The sequence below is a fragment of the Rhinatrema bivittatum genome, chromosome 4 (genome assembly GCF_901001135.1).
Source record: "Rhinatrema bivittatum chromosome 4, aRhiBiv1.1, whole genome shotgun sequence".
Lineage (NCBI taxonomy): Eukaryota > Metazoa > Chordata > Amphibia > Gymnophiona > Rhinatrematidae > Rhinatrema > Rhinatrema bivittatum.
In genome coordinates, this window is record NC_042618.1 from 132327913 (window position 1) to 132347525 (window position 19613).

At 41.5% G+C, this 19613-nt stretch overlaps 1 protein-coding gene across 2 annotated transcripts in view; it reads left to right on the top strand.

The window, feature by feature from the left end:
- Window positions 1–19613, top strand: part of PLEKHH1 (pleckstrin homology, MyTH4 and FERM domain containing H1) — a 302331-nt gene that overhangs the window by 152401 nt on the left and 130317 nt on the right. For both annotated transcript variants that reach the window (XM_029598848.1, XM_029598847.1), the window contains exons 7-8: window positions 6353–7383; window positions 14736–14814. In XM_029598848.1, coding sequence (XP_029454708.1) covers window positions 6353–7383; window positions 14736–14814 — 1110 coding nt within the window. The remainder of the gene's footprint in view (window positions 1–6352; window positions 7384–14735; window positions 14815–19613) is intronic.

The following is a 19613-nucleotide window of genomic DNA, read 5'->3' on the forward strand; positions in this document are numbered from 1 at the left end:
AACTGGTTTTGTTTTTTTTCCAAATGGATTCCAATCTCCTCCTTCTCCTTCCTCACAGGGGAGCATTGCAAATTCTCTCCATATATCCGGAACGTATTTGGCTTGAGCACTTGTATGCATGCAGGATTTAAGTCCTTGGCAGCCGATCTTGATTAGAGAAACAGAGTGATTTGGAAGTTGTGATATAAATTCTACATCAAATGTTTCCTGCATCCTGATGAACCATAGAAAGTCCAGAATCCAAGATGCCAGACCTCTACTTGAGAGGCATCGAGGGAACTTATGCAAAGAAGGAATTCAAAAATATCCTTTGCATATAGTGCTGTAATAAGCAATACGACATTTTGGAACAACTAACCTAATCTGCTCAGCACTGAGGACCAACATTTTAACCATCACCACTATTTCAAAACATCCAAAGAGGGAGGGGTGATAAAAGCATCATGAGGCCTGTGTAATAAACTTTAGTGTGAATGTCAAGGCCCATTTTGTGCACAGTAAAAAAAAAACAAAAAACCATGCTATGCAGGCAGGCCTTACCACGCAAATTAAAGGGAATCCAAAAAGATGTTTGCATCAGCACACTAAAATTTGAGAAGATTCAGCTAACTGGAAACAAGAACCTAAAAATGGAGGCCATGGACAGGAGATGACACTAAACAACTGTACCCATAGGCCCTTGGGGATAAATGCAGTTGACAACACTTATTTTTTGCCAAACTAAAACACAGCAAATGCATACTTTGAGTTAATTCTTACACACTTTCACATATTCATACCACAAATATGTCTTCTAAAGTAAAATAATTACATTTCAAAGAGGCTTTCAAGCATTGCTCCACATCTCACTGTGTACAAGGCACAGAGGTTTCATACTGGTGTGGAAACAGACAGGCAACAAAGTAGTGGCATGATTCTTAGGATCATTGCTATCCTTGCTGTAGTTGAACTGGCCTGCGAACATTGCTGGCATTTAAACCATCTGTGCATTAATAGCCTTTTTTTTGTGGGAGCCCAACTCCACCCCCCAGTTAGACACAAAGTAGAGTTGCCCATGCAGGAGGGGGGTTTCCTCTAGTCCTTTCTTCACAGAACACCAGCAAGACAAGGAAGGCATGGAATAGAGGAAGAGAAGATGATAGAGAGAACATTCTTGAGCACTTGAAAAATAAATCTGCCTTTACACAAGACAAATGTATTTCTAAGCAGTAGGTTACCAGAATACAAAAGTTGTTGCTGCTGTTAACATTGTATTATGGCCAAAAACCACTGTAGGTATTGAGAGGCTTAGTATGAACTGTAAAACCTTTTTTCAGCTGACCAATTGTCTTTGGTTTGAGTGCAGAGCCCATTTATGTTTGCTTTGAGGCAGTAGCCGACTGGGTGGTACAGCCTTTGTGATGCCTTCATTACAGAGTAGTTATAGATTGGAGAATGGTTAGATGCCAGTTCCCTTCTGAGTCAGAGCAACCAAATTCCTCCCTGAATCTCCTTCTTGCTTGCTGCCTTCAGTCCCTATACACATCCTCTAACACTATTCTTTGAATATCCTTACTGACACTGAAGGTAGATTGTTCTAAATACCTGCTCAAGTTAGTTTTCTGCTCTCCTGGAATTCTGTATTCACCTTTGACATTTTCTAGAGCAGGGTGGGCAATTCCAGTACTCTAGGCCCACCAACCAGTTGGGTTTTCAGGATATTCCTAATGACTATGCATGGTTTACATATATAAATGAGGCAGTGTGCAAGTAGCTTTATTTCATGCATATTCCATAGGGATATCCTGAAAACCCGATTGGTTGGTAGCCCTTGAGGACCAGAATTTCCCACCCCTCTCCTAGAGTGTAATAAGTCTCTTTCTTCTTCCTTTTCCACTGAAAAGCAGCCCCCCCCCCCCCCCCCCATATGACAGGCTTACTTGTATAACTCTTAGAATCCAACAGGAAGAGTCAAAAAAGAGAACGGAGTTATGTTCATTTAGCATGCTTATGCAATTTAGCTTCTCAGTAAGACCAATTCATTTTTGGATTATATGCATGAGAATAGCATGACAATGCTACTGAGGACATTTTATGCTGTGCCTACACAAAATATTTTTGCATCACTCCTGAAGTGGCTTTTTTATGTGCACATTTAAACATTTTTGTGAAGACATGCTAAACTATTTTTAGTATGAGTTTTATTGCATAGATCGCAAGATAGAAGCCAGCAGCATAAACTTCTTAGTTATACTGAAAACTTTTCCATAAACCTACAGTCATCTGAGCATACCTCACTGTTACTAGCCTAATGCCATGTCGACCTGAAATGCGCAATAAGAAAACAAATCTCCCTATAAGGACATTATATGGTTTTTTTTTTAATTACTGCTGTTTATGTCATTTATTGTGTGGTGCAAAGATCTGGTAGTTAACTTGGTCCTGAAGAAAACTGGAGTCTTTGTAGCTTGTGATACTTTTTAAAGGACTTAACATGAAAGATGATGTACATTGAACTTTTGAGACACCTCTGTGGTCTACAACATCTTTTTTGTTGGGCCTTTCAAAGGTATTCCAGCCTACAAAAACTGCATATTTTAAGATTTGTCCATTTCTGATTTGCTCAATGGCATACTCAATTTATTTTGCAATACCATCAGGACCAAATTCTATTTTGATGGGAATTAGAAACCCAGAAATAGAAAATGATCTCATGATGCCACTGAGTTGCAATAGCAACACAGAAATTCATGCCAAATCCATGTAAGATTGGTATCGAGCTATTTAAGTAGTCTGGTTTGAGAATTTTTTAGCAGTATTTGTGTCTTTTCTCCTCACAACAGATGTCTATATCAATAGATAATTTTAGTTTTTATGTTTACAATAATATGTAAAAATTGTAAACGTTGTAGTGCAAGTGCTTCAGAAGGTCTTGTTGCTTAAAGATACTGTTTGGATTTTGATTAAAACAGTCTTGGTAGCTTAACAGTTAAAGACAGAGGAATAACAGCCCAACCCTGCCCTATCAAAATTGCAGTTCATCCTAAAAGCCTTCAGATGTAAATAAGGACTTTTAATTCTTCAAGAAGGAGAATGTTGTGCACGCTGTCGTACAGAGAATGACATCCATTGTATACAGAGCTGCCAGTCCTTATTTAAGGAGACAATTTTGAGTAGATTGTGCAATTGAAACGTGCTTATGTACTTTTACCGTGCATATTTTGTAGCTAATTTTCAAAGCAAACTATGAAGGCAGTTTGAAAGTTAGGTCGTGAAAGGTACATATGTAATTTTATAACTGCATAGGTAGGATTAAATACTGTGTGCACCTTTTACAAGCACACTCTACCCCATATTTTCAAAGCAAACTTACACACATAAGTTTCCTTTGAAAATGCTCAGGTAATTGTCCCAATATGAGCACAGATTAACTCATACAAAGTTATATCTGCTCTTCACCAGCTCTAACTAATGCAGGTTAATAAGTGCACATACTTTTTAAAATAATAATGTGCATATATTTTTAAATAAAAAAGTATGCATGTCAGTCCCAACTTCACTCCTCCTTGCCCCCTGCTCAGTTTGTGTAAAAGTATGTGTGAAATGGCGTTACATACATATTGAGCCCAGTTTATTTTACAGCAGCCATTTGCACGCATAAAACCATGTTTTATGCGTGTAAATGGCTTTGAAAATCAGGCTGTAAAGTATCCACATACATAGTATGTGGATACTTTACCAGCGAGCAGTTACCAGCGAGCAGGTAAGTTATCTGACTAAAGCTATGCACATAACTTTATTTGGATATTTAGCAGGACTTACTTGCATAAGTCTGCCACTGAATACACCTAGATAAAGTGATGTGTATATCTACCTGATAACTTTAGGATAGGTATTTTTCTGACAAGACTTATACACATAACTTTAACTGGACAGCGCTCACTATCTGAGCGCACCAGCTAGAGCTTAGCTCTGCCCCTGGAACACCTCCAGTGCTGCTGCTTTTCATCTGGATACATTTTGTTGCACAATGAGTTTATACATACAAAATGTATCCGCTCAGCAGGGTAGGGAGAAATATCCAAATTTTGGCTTGTGTCCTGCTAACTCCAACATTTACCTGTCAAAACCTTGGAATACTGATCTCTAACTGAATGACAACAGAAAAAAACCAAATGGCCCAGCCTGTCTGCACAATTGAGGTTTGTCCACTTTAGCTACATGCACACATCAGTTCCCATATACAACCCCACGCCAGCTCTTCCTCCTTGTCTTTTACCAGACCTCTCAGCCCTTTTCCTACCACTATCATTCATATTCCCAAGCATGCCCAAAATATGTTACACTGATGAACTCCACCACCTATTCTAATGGGCTAAATCAGTCCTTACCTTTTTTGACTTTGCTTCTTTCAAGATTAGTACTTAAGCAAAACACCAAGTCTATGTCTTATTACCAAGTTTTATATTAATCCTCACAGCTACCAATGTTAATGTAATTATTAAAAAAACAAAACAAAATGCACATGCTAACTGAAGTTTGTTTTTCAACCTTGGCCCCTCAATGCATGTCACACCCCAGCCTTCTTGGAAGTCCAATGCTGTTGCATCATTGCAGTTCAGAGTTGTAACCACTGCTCAGTGCAGGTTACCCTAATGCTGCCTTGGAAGCATGATGCTGTCACACCACTGCTGTTTTGGGCTGAAACACTGCTCCAGTGTTTCATTACTTTGTCCTTGCCACTAGAAATCCTCTTTGTTATCCCATGTGTTTATGAATTCTGTTACTGTTTTATGTCTGCACAGTCTTTTCTGAAAGAGCATTCCAGGCATAAAATATTTCTTGAGTCCACCTCCTTTGGCGCTTCATATCATGACCCTTAGTTTTGCAGCTTCCTTTCTATATGTGTGCTGCATTATTAATACTTTTCAGGTAGGTAAATGTCTCCTATCATATCGCTCCTGCCTTGCTTGTCATATTTAGGTACTTTACACTTCCTATTTCTGTGGATGGTGAAATAGCATGTGTAGTACTTTTGAAAATGCCAGTTATGTTTAATGTTTTACTTTCCAGTTTAAACGTGCCAACAGGAATACCCCTTAGTAGTGTAGCAAAAAGGTTCATGTGCTTTACAGCCATTCTGAGGAGAGCAGTTTTCAGACAGGCCAGTTTAGCTGGGTAACTCACTTTTTACCTGGGTAAATTTTCCTTTCACTGTTTAGGACGCACTGAAATGTACTTCATTAGTACTTTATAAAACTGCATGTGAAAGACATCTACCATGACATTTCTGATCAGGCTAAAAAGAAATGAACACACGGCAGAGTGCACCAGGCAGAGGGTTAGGTGGGAAGCCAGCTCCAAAAATAAAGCTGTCGGTGCTGTACTTTCCTTCAATGAAGTCATAAACGTAAAGTGTGCTAGACCTGATTGTGTCATTTCTGGAAGATGGTCAGACCCTGAAACCCCACTGAACAGCAGACCTGAAACTGTCTGCCCTAGAGCAGCACATACTTCAGCCAGGAGATCCAATAATTGTTCATTTTTCTAGTATTGCTGTATATGATTTCCACAGACACACCACTTTAGAGTACTTTATGGCTGTGTTTTGTATTGGAATGTTACTGCAATGTATTGGGCACGCTTGGTTAAAGTCCGTCATGCTCAATCTATCCTCAGGGCCCTCACTTGGGGAATAAGGAGAGAAACTTGTGAAACATACCATTCAGGCCTTACATCAACAAGAAGAGATTATTCACAGATGTAGGCTATTGTCATACATTTTTAACCTCCTCTTTGCTTCAAGTTTCTCTTGGTCAGCAGTACTTATCAGAGAAGTAAAAAGCAAGAAACTTTAGATCAGGTAAATTGGCATCTTGATAGAACAAACTTTCGCAGAATTACTAATATCTGTTTTCTGCATCAGTATTCATAAAGTAAAACACTGGTATGCGGAATTTTTCCTTTTTTGAAGGGGGGAGGTTAGAGTTTGGTAATACAACTTTATTCATATTTTTTAAAACTAAGGATTTTAAAAGGATTGGCACGTGTAAATGTAACATAGTATTGTAGCAATTTTTAAAAAACCATTTACGCGTAACGTGCACTCACATGTGTGAAACCCAACTTTAAGTGTATATATGCACTTTAAAATCAGGCCCTTACTGAGAGAGAAAAAAATTATATTTATCATTAATTTAGGAGGTTTTTCATCAAACTGTAGAATGTGGAGCACTGGGGGCTTTATTTAGATTGAAAGACTCTTACAGAAACTACACTACAAAACCAAAGGGCTTGAAGAAACATAAAAAGGAGCTTCCTAGCCAGGAATCCTGGCAACAAACTAATGTAGATGTTCTGTGTTTTATTCTAGGCATGGCAAACCTCTCCACTGTCGAGTCCCTTCACAACAGTGGCCTTGTGTTCCCTGGTATACTGCTGTCCCCAAGGTCTGAACAACCTACCCAGGCTCCTAAACTTCTCTCTGTGGCTGAAAATCAAGCCTGCCAAGAGTCTGCAGAAGGTACCCATCATGAAAAAAGTAGAGTTGTAGGGGATGAAGATGTTGCCACAGAGTGCATTACTAGGACAGTTTCTCCCCAGGCCTCAACAAGATCAATGGCTGATGCCTTGCACTCAAAGTCCGCTGCTGTTGTGAAAAACGGAGGAGTTGCTGTGAGTCTGGACAGTGCTCATGAATTGCATAGCATCTCTTTAGATCCACCAACGGAGCTCACCGTGGCATCAATGAGAGTGATCAAGGAAACACTCATTTTCAAATCTTCCTCAGAAAGCAAAAGCAGTTCCAGTTCCTCCAGCTGCACAAACAAGACTTCTGACCTGGGCAACTCTTCAGATGAGCTCAGCTGCAAGTTTCGTTCCCAAAGACTTGACTCTTCTTCTTCATCTGGGGAAATGAACATACCTAATCCAATTTTGGCTCCCACGTTCACCCAAAAACATTCTTCCCCATCTGTGACTGTGCCTTTGATGTCTTCCTTTCAGCTTGGCTTTCCAATGAGGGAACTTAGCTTGGGCAATAGCATGACTTTGCCAAAAGTCAGGACTCCTACAACACCCAGAGATAGTATCCAGCTGGCCAAGAAACATTACAGCCAACCTCAGCCTGGTAGAGCGGACCACTTTCATCACATTGTAAATATTGATATCTGCTCCTTTAAGCCCATGATTTTGCCACCACAAGCAGTGCAGGTGGAAGAGACTGACATTGACGATGTGCCAGAGAAGATGGAGACAGAAGAGTGTGAAAATGAACTTGTAACAGAAGTTGCCCTTCAGCATCTTGGTTCAGGATACAAAGGTGATGGGAATCCAGAAGGTGAAGTTATAATGGAACCTGGAAGCAAGCCTCCCACTCCACCATTACATAGATTTCCATCTTGGGTAAGAAGATCATCAAAAACATGTTTAGGTGTACAATTGAAGTTCTGAGTATCTCAAGAGACATTTGGTCTTGGGGAGTGTGCTGGGAAAGTTGAACTACTCTCTGTCCCAGCCCCAAATTATTAACATAATGCATTTACAGTCGACATTTAGGGGTCTTACAAAATGAAGATAAACTGTATTATATCAAAAAATGCTTCCAGGGCTTTTTTTATATTAATTAAAAAAGAAAACGGGGTCAATTTTCAAAGCCATCTTGCTGTCTAATTACAATGTTTGGTACCTAGATCATTGGCTTTGAAAATTTAACCCTCTACTGCTACTACCCTAGAGCATCAACATTTAGAAGCTCAAATTCTGGAGCGGGATTAGGTTGGGAGAAGAAGTTAGCCAGCTAGCCCTTTCTTAAAATTATCCCAGAAATGGAAATGAGGCCAAAAGGTCCAAGGAAGAGACCCAGGAACTCTTCTCCCCCCCCCCGCCCTCCAAGACACAATTATTCTTGAAATCCAAGTGTGCACCCACAGAAATCCCTTTTGAGAATTACCCTCCTAATATGGTTTAAATCTTATACTGGAACAAATTCAAAGCTTGAAATTGCCACACCCGCATAATATTGTACTGACATCTATTCATTGTTAATGAATTTTCTGAAACAATTTATAGAAATACTAATTTTTCCATGAGAAAAATAAAACATGAGAGAATTTTTCACCCCACATCTGTATAAGTACATCTTATATATCACCAGAACATTAATCAAGGTCACCTTATATAAATTAGTATCTATAGTTTATGGTCTCTTATTATATGAGTTTCATCATGTGCATGTTTAACTGTAAAGCCCATGACTGCACATATAGGGGTCTATAAAGTTTAACATGAACATTAAGGGCCTTTTGTGTATGCTAAAAATTGCATATTAAGATGTTACTCCCTCCCCCCCCTCCAGTACCTACTTTTATGTAAATGAAGTAGCATCTTGGGCAAATGAGACTTTACTGGACTCAACAGGAAATGGCATTGCAAGTTCTCCACACTTGCTATTTTCTGTGGGTTCGGTAAAGCTCAAAAATGTAATGCCTGCCTGGAACCAGGCGTTAAATTTTTACCAAGCCCAGATTGTCCTGAAATCCTCTCTGCACAACAACTGCAAGTGAAAGAGCTGGTTAGAAGGGGGAAATTTCGTCCCCACAACTCCCCCCAGGTGAAAGAGAACAGGTCTGATGGCCCCCACCAGAAAGAGGGGGACCCGATGGACCTACTTACCTCCTTCTAGCACCACTTCTGAGGGGCCCAGAGTCTGCGGAGGGGAAGAAGAGAGCAGGCCTCCCTCCCACCCTCACTTCTGGCATCTTCAAAAATGTTGGCAGCTGAATTCTTGCACCCCTTTTTCCCGTGCATGTACATGAAACAATGCTAGTGATGGGACTCCTTCACCTGCATTCATCAGCTCTCTGAAAAGTGGCCCCCCCCCCACCCCCACCCCACACACACACAATGTGGCGGAAAGTTTTTGTGAGCTTTGGCAAGGCGTGCATTTTTAGCCATGTTATCTGGGGGCATGCAATTAAAAAAAAACAAAAAACGTATCCACAGAAAAAGTAGGTGCAAGCATCTGTGAATAATTTGTATCCACGACAAGTTCCCAAAGGAAAGCACCCAACATTTTTGCTTGGGTCCAGAGTACCTGCAAACTTTATAATTACCACTTGCATACTTTGCATCAATTTTCAAAGGGTAAGTAGGCACGTATTTTCCCTTTTCAAAATTCTCCCACCAAAAGTGCCCACCTACACTTAACACCTGATAATAGGTGCGCAGAGCTTTTTCCAGGAAATTTACGTGCACACTTTTGACAATGCAAATGTATGCGTTTAAGTGCTTATCCATCCCCCGTTCCCTGCCCTAGGAACATCTCTGCTCACTGCAGGCAAGCCCGTGCATATTCAGGCCCCATATATCAGATGGGCAATTTTATAAAAGTTCATTTCCACGGGTAAAGAACTTTTACCCGTGGAAATGGCTTTGAAAATTTCCCTTCCTATGTTATGTCAGGCTATACTTGTTTACTCCCTTACTTTAAAAAAAGTTCAACCCTAAGCAGTTTCCAGAGTAATCAGATCTATGACAGTGCAATAAAAATAACATACCATTAATCTAACGATACCGAAGTTAAATTAAATTTTCAAAACACTATCATAATTACATAATCACAAAAACAATAACTTAAAGCCCAAATTGAATGTCAGTATTATTTACATACACGTTGGAAGTTTAGAAGCACACATGCTATTAGGGTTGGCTGATCTGGACTGAGGGAACACCTTCTGGGGAATGCCACGAGATGGTAGGTCAGGATTAGCGCCGGTCTTCTGCCTAGCCAGCCCCCCTCCTCTGCGGGTCGAGCCCTTGGAATCTGGGGGCCAGCAGGACCTGGCTGCGGCACTGGTACATCTTGGTGAATGCTGGCACAGGCAGGAGCAAATACTGGAACAGGGTGCAGGCAAGGACTAGAACTGAGGCTCGAGTGCAGGCAAGGCCTGGAACTGGGGTGTGACTCAAGGACAGACATAGGACAAGGACTGGGACAGGACACAGGCTAAGGCAGGGCAAAGGTAGTGTAAGACAAGGACAGGACACATGAACAAGGAACATTGAACACAGGGGCCCGAAGGCTAGCTAGACAGGAAAGGCCTCGATAGGCTGTAGTGCAGAGTAAGGCCTAGGCAGGCCAGAGAGCAGGGCAAGAGGCAAGAAGACCCAAAGGGCACAAGGCAAAACAAGGGTCAGAAGGCCCAAAGACTACAAGGCAAGAGTCAGAAACATACCAGAGAACTTTTGAGTTGTGGTTACCCTGAGATTGTTATTGATTAGCAGATGGCGGGGGGGGGGAGGATAGGAATGGAATAATATGTATCAGCTTTCTCTCTTCCATTCTCTCCCCCCCCCATCTTTCTTTTCTTCCACCTCCACTCCACAGTTTGCCTTTCTTCCATCCACCACCATCACCTGTCCCCCCTCCAGAGATGATCCAATGATCCTCTCCCTTCCTCTCTCCCTGACCCCAGCACCCTCTTTGCTCCCATCCCCTATAAGTTACAACTTCATGACTTATGCATCCCCATTCTACTCTTACCTGAGTGAGTCCCAAATCCTGGAATCATAGCTGAAGACTGAGTTTTGTATGTGTATTTCAGCCTCTCTCCAGTTTCTCCCCACTTGCTGCTGGTAGTGTCTGCTCCAGATTCACTCTACTTCTCCTCTTCTCCACAGGCTTACTGAGGAAAGGGAGTAGCTGAGTTGTATACAGAGAGGTCCTGAGATTTCCAGTGTTTCCCCTGAGACCTTGCAACTGATGCAAATTCCCAGAGTCTCGGGGTAAAATCCTGAGAGTTCCCAGCTATGGTCAGAAAGCCCAAAGGCCACAAGGCAAGGCAAGGAGCGAGAAGGCCTGGAGGCTGCAGGACAAGGAGCCAAGGCTGATTCAATGCAAAGGCATTGAAGCAGGGAAGAGACAGGGTTATGCAAGGCTGAGGCCTGGGCATGGTGCAGGCATGGAGAAGGAGCTAGGCAAGGCTGGAGAGTAGATATACTGAGGAGGCTGCATTACAGGCTGAGTTTGATGAGCTGTGAGGAGCTGACGTGGATAGCACAGAACGGCGCTCCGAGGAGACCTCTCTCTGCTTGTGGGGAGGCATCATAGTCGGGGTACAGTGAGGCTGCGTAGCAGGTGAAATTGTAACACATGCAATTAAATGGTAAAGAATCATTATGTGTGAAAGGAAGATGTTTCGTTTATTAAACAGATACGGAAAGCCATGTTGTTGCACTTCCTTAAGTATTTTTTAATTAGAGTTTATGATTTTTGGTTTTAAAAGAAAAACCCCAACAGTAGCCCTGCCTCGTGCAGCTCTAGCCAAGGCCAGGTGACATTATCAGAGCCCAAGCCCCACTGACCCAAGAGGAGGCATCGGGGGAGGATGAGGACTGGCAGGGAGACATCTTATTATACCTTTGTGTGAAGGGCCAGGAGATCCCCTTCACAGGAGCATAGAGTGAGCATTGGAAACTGGGAAATGTCCTGCTGGGGTCCCAGAGCAGGGAAAGAGCAAGCACGAGGTTGGGGGAACCCCTCCCTATGTCTTGGGAGTAGAGGATTAAAATTTACTGCTGCAATTTTTTTTTTACTGCTGCAATTTTTTCTGATTTTCTTTTAATAGCAAACTCAAGTTTGTGTGAATGCAATTGTTAGGCATTTCCTGTTGTGGTATACACATGATTCAAGTGTCCATTTTAGATTTGTGGAATAATATCACTTTTAAAAAAAATGTGACCTAAACTGTCAAAGTGTTAGCCATCAAGGACAAATGACCTATATGTGAACAGTGAGAATAAAATAGATCCCTGTACTCGGAGATTGGGAGAAATGGGAAAGATTAGAACAGCGCACCCCAAAGAGAAGGGAAAGAGATGTGAACTGGATGCTCCGAGCCACCAAACATGTGAGAGATATTGGAGTTAGGTGCTCTCTGATTCCAGGAGAGAAGAGAACATCTGTGCCATGAGCCCTGATGCCTTGAGAAAGGAAACCTCCTAGGGAGAGACATTGGACCTGGGTGGGAGTAGATCTGCTAAGACTCCAGGAGATAGGGTTGATCCAGGCCTGGTTTTACCCCACTGCATGCAAAGACTTGTAGTCTTGCTTTTCTTAAGGCGTACAATAGGAAAAGCAGAACTACAAATCCCTGCATGCAGTAGGGTAAAACCAGGACTGGATCAACCTGTCCTGAAAATCTGGAGCCAGTTGACAACCCTATCAGGAAGGCTGAAAATCACAAACCCTGTGAATTTTGGTATCTGGCTGGATTGATTGCATTCTCCATAGATTTATTACCATGTGCATCATTTCTCACCTATCACAAGAGCCCTTTTTGCAAAGTTACATGGGTTTTCATCTTTACTGTTTAATAATGTGCATCCTCATATTTACCCAATGCCCTCAGGCTGAATCCACATATTAAATATTGCTCAATTTGAATACTTTCTCTTCATCTGTTTCATTTCAGGAAATTCATTCCATCGTTATTATTGGCCTTTTTTTCATGGAAGACAAAGGGTCAGATGCACTAACTAGTTTTCATTTTGTGTTTTATGGGAATACGAGCTTTGTACATGTCAGACAGATTGCTCCCTGAGGACTATGAGGGTAATTTTTGTAACTTAACGCCCGTAAGTTAGTCGACAGATATGCATACAGTCCACTTTGATAATTATCCCAGCAAAGCTACATGCGCACAATAATGGCTGCTACTTGATGTGTGTAGTTTGCCAAGAGAATTTAGGAACCTACTTTTTAAAATTAAAAAGTGTGCACATAAGTTCTGATCCCACCCAGGCTCCACTCCCTGAAAGCCTCTAATAGGCATGTCAGAGTCCATGCATGCACTATGTATGTGTGCAATTTTACATGCATAGCGGTCGCACACTTTTCTAAAGAGCCATATTTGTGGGTAAATCTCTACTTAATCTCTACTGTTTTCTCTCTTCTCCCAGTTCGATCTTCCTTGTTCATTGTAACTTCAATTTTCCTCTGCACAGGTTCCAGTTTATTTTATTTATTCTGCACCCCTTTGTTCAACTGTAAACCAGCATGATGTGATTGTTTCATGAATGCCGGTATATAAAAACCTTAAATACATAAATAAATACATAAATACATAAATAAAATCACCAGTTTACCTGCAGACATCCCCTGGAAAATTACCCATCCTGTATAATATTTCACGTTTTCTGTTTCTCCTTTCTCTTCTTTCTGTCTCTCTAGCTGCCTTTTCTTATTCTTGAAAACCTTCTCTCTTCTGTTTTTCAAATTTTCCTTTTATATCTGTTAAAATACAAAATTACCACCATTATGGTTAGATTATAACAGCCTGCATAAGTGAGACAGCAAACGTATGCATAAATTTCACCAAATTTACGTGTATGCTTTTCTCCTATGAACATTGTCCCACTAAAACTACCCACATTCACCTGCTAAACTGTACACAGTCCTTTTTCAAGAAACTTTGCACACATACTTTTGAAAGTGCAAATGCTTGCGTATAAGTGCAAACCCTGTCCCAGCCCTTCCCTCCCCCCAGGAGTACCCCCCCCCCCCCCCCCGTGCATCTGGGTAAACGCAGACATGAACATGACTGTGCATGTACGTTTACTGCACATTTCGGACAGCCATTTTGTAAAAGGCCATTTCTGCACGGAAAACACTGTTTTACCCACAGAGGTCCTTTAGAAAATTACCTTCAGTGGTGGCGGTTTTATCAGGAGGCTGCCTAGGGTGCAAGGTCCATGGCTACTTGTGTAGCCGCAAACCTGGTAGGCAGCTTTTTCTTTGAGAATTCACGTACACAGGCACAAAAGCTCCCACAGATTTTGGCCTTCCTTTTTCTGCAGATGGAGGGAAAGGGTCAATAAATATGGGCTCCGATTTGAAAATACTTTACTCCCCCAGCCAGTACATAGCCCTGGGAATTTCCCTTTATAACGCAGCTTAAAGCGCGCACATTGTAATCTCCGCAGGTACTTTTAGCTGCTCTGAAGGGAATAATTTTCAGCCAGTCTGTTTTACCCATTGTTCTCACTGTGCAATACCGAGCTGGAGATTGCTGTTTTATTACAGTCACCTGATTTGTTGGCTGGTTTGTTTTGCAGATTAACATAGTGCTCTTGTTAAAATGCAACATATGATTAAATAAAAGAACAGTGTGTTAATTCAGCATTGTAAATCTGGCCCAAAATTAATTTTGCATTTCATTAAAATAATCTCATTTGGACCGTCTACTCAATGTTAATCGCTTCTCAGGCAATCTCTTGAAATGCTGTTTGTTTCTGAAGAAGAAATCTTACTTATTTTGATTCATTTTCAGTTATTTTCTTTTACTTTACACTGAATTATTAATAGAAAGGTTTTTTTATTTTTTAAATAGGAAATTGTTAAAAATGGAAGATTCTGCAGCATTAAACAGATTTGTGGCAGTAAAGAAATTCTGTGACAAATCCTATGTCCGCAGAATCACAGGAAACTAGGAGCCTTGTGTATATGGTATTCTAAGGAAACAAACCATGCAACCATATTGACATAGGGACCAGTTGAGCCCTTGTAGTAGCCACATGTCCCGTTTTATTCACTGGGAAAAACTGAATTCACCAACTACATTGGTTGATTCAGTTCCTCTGCTGAAAAAAGGCCCAGTGAAATTGCTGTAAGATTTGATTGGCCCCTTAGGATTTTTTTCTATTTATCTTTTTCTTTTGAATAAATGTTATCCCTCTGTTTGATAATATCAATCCAGGAAGGTCGTATATATGCAGTGGCCAAATCTGGAATGAGGTTATCTGATGTGACCCCGGGAAGTGACTCGCCCAACCAAGGTAAGTGTATAAGGACTACTACTACTACTACTTATCACCACTAGTGATGCTAGACTGAAACCTTTTCTATTAGTTGCTGTTATAGCAACAGTTTGGTAATAATGTATTATTCCAAATAATAATGCAGTACCTTTACTCCAGATACATGGTACTTTATGCTTATTACACTTGAGATAAGCATGTGCAGCCACATCTGTAGTAGATGGTCAGTCAGGATATTTCAGTGCTAATGGAAGGTATTACAGTTTAGAGGGAGAATGGAAGAAGAGTTATTAGTAGTAGTCATTTACAGTTGAGGAAGATAAAGTGACATGCCCAGGGTGACACGGAGGTTATTGGTGGAAGCGGAATTCCAGGAGTCTAGTAGCATTTTTCAAGGGAAAGAAAGTTCTAGAACAACAGGTCATGGTTTGAGGCTGAAAGAGGTTAGACTAGTAGTTTTCAGCTCTAGGGGACATGATGCACAGACACACCACAGAAAGCACGTGAGACAGTCCTGCTGGAAACAGCCTGCCATTTGCTGCCTCCTTCCTGCCTGCTCACTGAAGGAGAGAAAAGAGAGGGATGAGCAGAACCATATGCTGCCACCATATGCCCTGCCTCCAAGCCTGAACAAAGTGAGTGAAGTTGGTCCAGACTAGCCTTCTGCTTCCCCTCGCCTTCCCAAGGAGAGAGGAGCTGAGTGGAGCCATCCTGCTTCTAAAAAGAGAAAGGAGCTCTGAAATCTTGCCCACCACCATCACCAAAGCTAAGAGTTTCCAGGGAGGACAACCCCACCTCCACCAAAGAGGTTTTCTACATTGGTATATTATTATGTTGTATTCCTTTCAATGGTTAAAGTTAAGTAGGCTGGTAGAAATTATTAAATTATTGTTGCAAAAGGGTGAGCCAATCTTGATGTGGTAAAAATTGAGCATCACCGGGTTAGATTTAGGAGTAATATTAGGAAATATTCACTGCCTGGATTAAGGCATAGATAAAAAGGTGAATAAATAAAACCTGTGGGGTGAATTTTCAAAGAGTTATGCATGTAAAAATTAGCATATATGCACGTAAGTAGCCTGTACTCATGCAATCGCTATTTTATTAAAGTCGAAAGTCCACTTGCACTTTGTTTCTCGTGCACGTATATGCGCGGAAAATAGAAGTGTTCCAGGGTGGAACCAACAGTTACATGTGTAAGTTGCTATTTTACAAGAGATCTACGCATGTACATTTAGCAACCTGATGTAATTTTACATTTGCTAATTATCCTACATAACTGACATCAGATGTGTTTATTGTGTGTTATTGGCTGGGTGGGAGATCTGGTTGAACTGAGGAAGTTTAGTCTGAAGAACCTGGAAGGTCTCAATGATTTGGAGAAGAACTTGGCGAACTGGTGGAGTAATTGTTAATTTCAATTATGCACACGTTTTAAAATATGCTGATTTACACATATAAATTGGATTTTATGCAAGTCCAACTTTATTTTTCCACATAAAATATAAGCGCATATATTTTTAAAAAGGGATAATAAAAGTACACTCAGTGCATTGAAATAGCCACTTTCAATGCATTGCAAAAAAAAAATATATATATATGCATATATACATACGTGGGGGAGCCATATGCGTATCTTATCATGTGTATATATCTTATACGCATGGGTTATAAAATACAGTCATATGATATGTCTGAAAGAATGGTTTGGAGATGATATAGTACAATCCTAGCTCTCATCAGAGGACTATGAAGCCGAGAGAATAGATTTGGTTCTTCTCATGCTTCTTCCATCTAAAGCACTGGTGCAAAAGCTAACGAGAAGGAATCCCATTATAGCACACAGACTTATAGTGTGGTCTGCTATGTGTAAACATCTAACATTCTTAAAGATAACTTGATGTCTCCTTCTCCATTATTAAACAATCACGATATATCATTTTGTACATATTCTTGGAACTTGAACATTTGGAGGCAGTCTGGTTTAAAATATTTGTGGCAGCTCCAGAAGAGGATTTAAACTGTTCCACAAGCTAGTGGCGAAGTACCTCAATATACGCATTGTTTATATTTGCAGATGACAGGCGCTTTGATCAGAGTAATGGTTTGGGTTTGGACTTCTGGAACTAGTGGAGTGTAAACTAACCTCCACAGTAAAATTATTTTTTCCTTGTTCAAAAGTATGTTAGAAACTGGGTCAGGATTTAGATCTCCTCCATCTTTAATAGGTAAATGAAACAATGATTTACACATTGAATTTAGCAAGGAAGAATGGAACTCTTTTTTGGAGATAAGTGCATATGGTGTCAATGTGCATTGCGCTTATAGTTTTTCATGATAATTTGCTTGTTTCTCTGCCTCTGCATCACCATTATGTTGTCCATGTATGGTTTTATTGACATGTATAGATGTTAGAGATGAGCTTAGTTTTTCCATGTCAGGTCGGATTTCGGTTCGGGCGCTTTGTTGAAAAATGTTGTTTTTCCATTGGTCGTTTTTTGGCGGCACGAATCGGAGAAAACGAGTTGGAAAATGAATCGGGGAAAAAAGCGAATCGGGAAAAAAAACCGTCAGAAAAAAACCACCCCAACCCATCAATTTTACTTTATTACAACCCCCACCACCATCCCGATCCCTCCCCAAGATTTACTAAAAGCCCTGGTGGTCCAGTGGGGTCCCGCGAGCGATGTCTCCTTCTCGGGCCATCGGGCCTACCACGAATCAGTATTCAAAATGGCACCGTGCCCTTTACCCTTACTATGTCACAGGGGCTACCAGTGCCATTGGTTGGCCCCTGTCACATGGTAGGAGCAATGGATGGCCGGTGCCATCTTGTGCTCCTACCATGTGACAAGGGCCGACCAATGGCACTTGGTAGCCCCTGTGACATAGTAAGGGCAAAGGGCACCGGCGCCATTTTGAATACTGATTCGTGGTAGGCCCGACGGCCCGAGAGGGAGACATCGCTCGCGGGACCCCGCTGGACCACCAGGGCTTTTAGTAAATCTTGGGGAGGGATTGGGATGGTGGGGGGGAGTTGTAATAAAGTAAAATTGAAGGGTTGGGGTGGGGTTTTTTTTTTTAAATAAATGTGCCCCTCCCCCCGCACTAACCCGAAAAACAAATTTTCCCCGAAGTTCATGGAAAATCCGTTTCGGGGTTCGGGTGCCCCGAACCATGACGAATTAGGCAATTTTGTTGAAATTGCAAATTCGTGATAAAAGAATGCACATCTCTAATAGACGTGGCCTAAAGATAATAAATTCCAGGAGGAGGTAGCCTTAGAGATAGATGGCATCACAGGAATCCTCAAATCCCTACACTGGCTCCCAATATCTTTCAGAGTACAATACAATCTTGCCATGATCATATACTCCTCGATTCACAATTTACACTCCTCTTGGATTTCCTTTATAATAAAAATCCACACCCCCTCCCGACACCTCAGATCGTCTAATCTAATGCTGTTAGATGTCTCATCCCCAACGCTCACCCACCTTGAGGAAATCAGAGAAACAGCCTTCTTCTCCACAGGACCACTCCTTTGGAACAGCCTACCTAAAGAATTAAGATATCTCCCAAACAGAATGTTCTTTAAAACTTTCCTCTTCAAAAAAGCGTTCCCAAGCTTAAATGACAATGGATGTACCCCAACACATCCACCTTCAGAGGGTGCCACTTAGGAGCCAAAAGTGAGGGCAGAACTCAGTTATCTTGATAGAACGAACTCCCCCTCCCCCCCCCCTCCCCATCTCAGATGATCTATGTACCTTTATGAAGAATTATGTTCTTCCCTTCTCTCTAGTATGATCTATCTATTGTCAAGTTTCTCTTATTCTTTGGTTATGTACGTAGGAAGGGCGGGGAATAAATGCCTGCAAATAAATAAATAATCTAGCCCTGTTACCGGTATTATGTTTGCAGGGGTTCTGGGAGAATACAAAAGTTCATAGTAATGCCAAGAAGAAGCATCTTCTTTATGCATTATCATTTTCACTCTGGATGAAGTAGGGAAAAGGAAGCAATTTGCCTTAATTAAATAAGGTTCCAGGTCCATGACCTGGCAGAAAATCAGAACTGGAGATCTCTAACTTATTGTTTTGATATAAACAAATTTAAACAATTGGTTTGATTGAAATATATATATATATACACACTAAAGGGAGATATGGGCAAGGGTGAACAATAAGTAAATTCCTGTAATGTTTTCACACATTCTGGGAGAGTAAGGATAACTTACAGAGAGGCAGATTCCAGAGTATTCTGTTATATTATATGAGTATGCGTGTACTGTTATAATGGCTATGGGGTGTGTGAGCCCTTAGCGCTGCGGTGTAGTTGACACAGCCTCGAGGGCAAGCCCCTGAAGCCTACACCAACAGCCGGTGAACTTTCCTGTAACAGGACAGTCTGAAGCCTCAGCTTTAACAGCCGCCTCCTCCGCAGGTGGAGCCCTTGGATTCTGGTGACTGGCAGGACTTAGGCAGGTTCCTAGGGCAGAGGTGACAGAGACCAGAGACTAAGTGGACAGCAGACTTACGGAGGTCAGAGGAGAGCCAAGGTCAGGGCAGGCACGAGTAGTCAGTCCCAGGCTGTAGGTCAGGTCCAGGCAGCAGGCAATCGTAATCAGGTCCAGGCAGGAGGTCAGAATCCGAAGTGGCAATCCGGGGGAGACGTGGACATTTGGGAAATACAGATAGCGAGAAGGAGGGAGGCAGGCTGGACTGGAAAAGGGAAGGGAAAGGCTAAGCCATATAGACAACTTCAACAGATGCACAAAACCTGGTATAAAGAAGGAGGATATGGATATATTGGGG